Here is a 2,978-nt window from a genome sequence, read left to right as displayed (position 1 = left end):
GGGCCGCGTGCAAAGGGGCGAGGCGGGCGTACGAGCAGCGCTCAGGTGATTGGGTGGTTTTCCCTGGCAGCCGGGCGGTGCTTTGGCAAGGAGACTCACGGGCGCGGGAGGGAGGCGGTTGATGGGGCGGAACGCGTCGCAGGGCGGCAGCAGTCTTACTGTTCGCATTTGAGGATCAAGGGAAAGGTGCAGCAGCGTCCGGCTGCAGCAAACGCACCCCAAAACAGCAAGCAGCACGCTCGATGCATGCTGGAAGAACCTGGGCTGCATAAATGGCTGTCATAGACATCCTGAATTCTCAAAACCCTTCCCCATTGCAGGACTTCCTAATCACAAACCCTGCACCCATTCCAGGGAGGCCCGGGACGCTTTCGACGCCCAGCATGCCCAGCACGAAGCCGCGTTTTCGGCCGCCCTTGACGCCGTCTCGCGCGCCGCCAGCGAGCCGGCGCTCGACCGCTGCGTGGGTTCGGCCCTCGAAAGCCTTAAAGATGTCGCCGCGGGCTTCAGGGCGTTCCACGCGGCCGCGACGGCTGTTGCCGCGGCGCACCCGGGGGCGGTGCGGGAGGCGGAGGGGCGGTACGAGCGGGAGCTGTGCGGCCTGACCAGCGTCGCGATGCAGCAGCAGCAGCAGCAGCAGCAGCAGCAGCAGCAGCAGGGCGGGAGCTGCTGCGCTCTCTTGGAGGTCCTAGGGGGCAGCGTATATGAGGAGTCAGCTGACCTCTTATCCGCGCTGCTGGCGGCTCAGCCCAGGCCCTGGGACTCACAGCAGCAGCAGCAGCAGCAGCAGCAGCAGCAGCAGCCCGCGTCGGCATCCCTCCAGGGGCCGCAGGGATTGAGCGAGGCCGGCGCTGACGGAGGCGTCGATGCCGCGCAGAAAAATCAGCCGGCGCAGGCGCCCAAGCCGTCGGTAAAGCTGTCAAAGGCGGAGGCGGCCGCCGCCGCAGCGGCTTCAGAGGCGGCCGCGGCCGCGGAGGCCGCGGCCGCCGCGGCCGAGGCGGAGGCCACGGCGCGTGAGGAGGCGGCGCGGCGGTGTCCGGAGAGCCTGGACGGCTCTAAGCTGTGTTTCGAGGCGCCGCTCCCCGAGGCTGACTTCAGGGCCGTGCTCAGGACGCTGCAGGTGTGCGCGCCTGCACGCTGCAGGGTAATGCGGTGCGGCTCGCGGGGCGGCCCGCGCCACGCTCAGCTGGTGCGGCTCGCCAGCACCGCGCGATCTGAGGGTCTGCCTGCTGCAGTACAGTGTCAGGTTGAACACCTGAGACCTGGTTGACCTGGCGTCTCTATGCGTCGCGCCTCTTCCTTTCTTATGCAGGTGGCGCTGCTGTCGGAGATGGAGGCGTGCGCCGCCCGCACCGTGGGCGAGGCTACTGCCTGGGAGGAGCAGCAGGTGCGCGGCCGCGCCCGTGCTCCATGGAGCCAGGCACCTCTCCTCCCGAGCCGCTGCCAGCGACGGTCTGAATGGATGCTTGCGCGGCGCGCTGCTCGCGGCCGGTCGACGGTCTCACAGCATGAATGTGAACAGCTCAATTTGCACCACTGACTGAGAGAGCTCACAGGGCGTCGGTCCAAACCCAAGACCCAAAAGCGGTGTGGTGGCCCCAATCCAAAACAAAACAACCACCGCAGGAGACGCAGCTGACTGAGGAGCTGGACGAGCGCCTGCGCGCCCACCGCCCTCGCGCCGGCCGCGTGCAGGAGGAGGCGCGCGCGGCGCGGTCCGCGGAGCTCTCCGGCCAGCGCCGCAGGGCAGAGCGCCACACCGCGGACCAGAGCGCGGCCGCGCGGCGGCAGCGGGCGGCGTTTGACGACGGCTGCGCGGGGTTTGGTGAGGCGGCGGCCGCGGCGGCGGCGAGGGTGAGGGGGTATGAGAAGCTGCTGGGGCAGGCGCTTAGTAAGAAGGGCGTGGACATCTGCTGGCGCGAGGCGCAGGCGTTGAAGGTGGGTCTACTGGGGCCAGGAGGGCGATAGAGGTGTTTTGAGAGCAGGGCCAGGGGAGCGCGGGCGGAGCGGGGTGGCAGAATGCACAAGGAATAACCATATACGGTGGGTTGCATAGGGAACCTCCCGCCGCCGACTCTGGTTGGCTCGAGGCGGCCCAGTGGTGATTCTGATTGTAACCCTACGCCTCTCGCCGCCATGTCGTGACAGCAAGCGGCATGCCACACCGTACCGCCCGCCAAATCTGGCTTGACGTTCCAAACCTCCGGCAGGCACGGCTGGAGAAGCAGCTGGCGGCAAAGGCGGCGGCGCTGAGGGCCGACTCCGAGGCCGGCTGCGACGGCATTGTGGCCACCAACAGGCGCTTCGAGGCGGAGCATTTGAAGGGCTTTGAGGGTGGGCGCGTGCAGGGGGTTGAATTGGGACCTGGCCCCTGCCGGACTGCCCACCTGCAGGTCTGCTGCGCGCTGCCGGCCTGTGGGGCCAGCTGCGCCGTCCGCACACCACCTCTTTTTCTCGGCCTCGTTGCCGCCGCCTCCGCCGCGCCCGACTGATTGCGTCGCATCCTCAGTGTTGCAGCTGCCCTCTCGCACTCCACCTGTGCAAATGACACCACCCCCGGCGCATCAAACGCAGTCGGCGGCCGCGTCGCGCCCGAGAGCATCGCTGCATACATGGGCGCCCTGGCCGGCATCGACCAACACATGGCTGCGCAGCGGGGGAGCCAGGCGGTGGCGGTGGCTGCGCTGCAAGCTGAGGCGGAGCGGGTGGGCCGGGGGCTCCCGCCTGGACGGGGTGCCTGCTCGTGCGTAGCCTCATCGTCCCTGCCGCACTAGAAGAGCCTGTCAGAGCCGTGCAGACATGTTTTTGCTGCCTCCTGCCACCTATGCTTTACAAAGACATCAGCCGTGCGCCGCTGCCGCCGCTATCACCACCTGCCGCGCAAACCAACCGCGCCCGCAGGCGCTGTCGGACGCGCTCGGCTATGTTGAGGCGCTGCTGCCGTCCCACCGAGACGACATGGCCCTGATAGAGGCGCT

At 68.4% G+C, this 2,978-nt stretch overlaps 1 protein-coding gene across 1 annotated transcript; it reads left to right on the top strand.

Annotated features, from left to right (window-relative positions):
• Positions 1-616: 616 nt before the first annotated feature.
• MNEG_15505 (flagellar associated protein) lies at positions 617-2,774 on the top strand (the record flags this gene model as incomplete). The annotated part of the gene is made up of 5 exons (XM_014036024.1): positions 617-1,120; positions 1,313-1,387; positions 1,627-1,938; positions 2,211-2,334; positions 2,575-2,774. 5 exons carry the CDS (start codon positions 617-619, stop codon positions 2,772-2,774), a joined length of 1,215 nt encoding a protein of 404 aa, XP_013891478.1.
• Between the last annotated feature and the right edge of the window lie 204 nt (positions 2,775-2,978).

Source organism: Monoraphidium neglectum (assembly GCF_000611645.1).
Source record: "Monoraphidium neglectum strain SAG 48.87 unplaced genomic scaffold scaffold05391, whole genome shotgun sequence".
Classification (NCBI taxonomy): domain Eukaryota; kingdom Viridiplantae; phylum Chlorophyta; class Chlorophyceae; order Sphaeropleales; family Selenastraceae; genus Monoraphidium; species Monoraphidium neglectum.
Note: the sequence above shows the minus strand (reverse complement) of the source record. Positions and strands in the feature narration are given on the sequence as shown.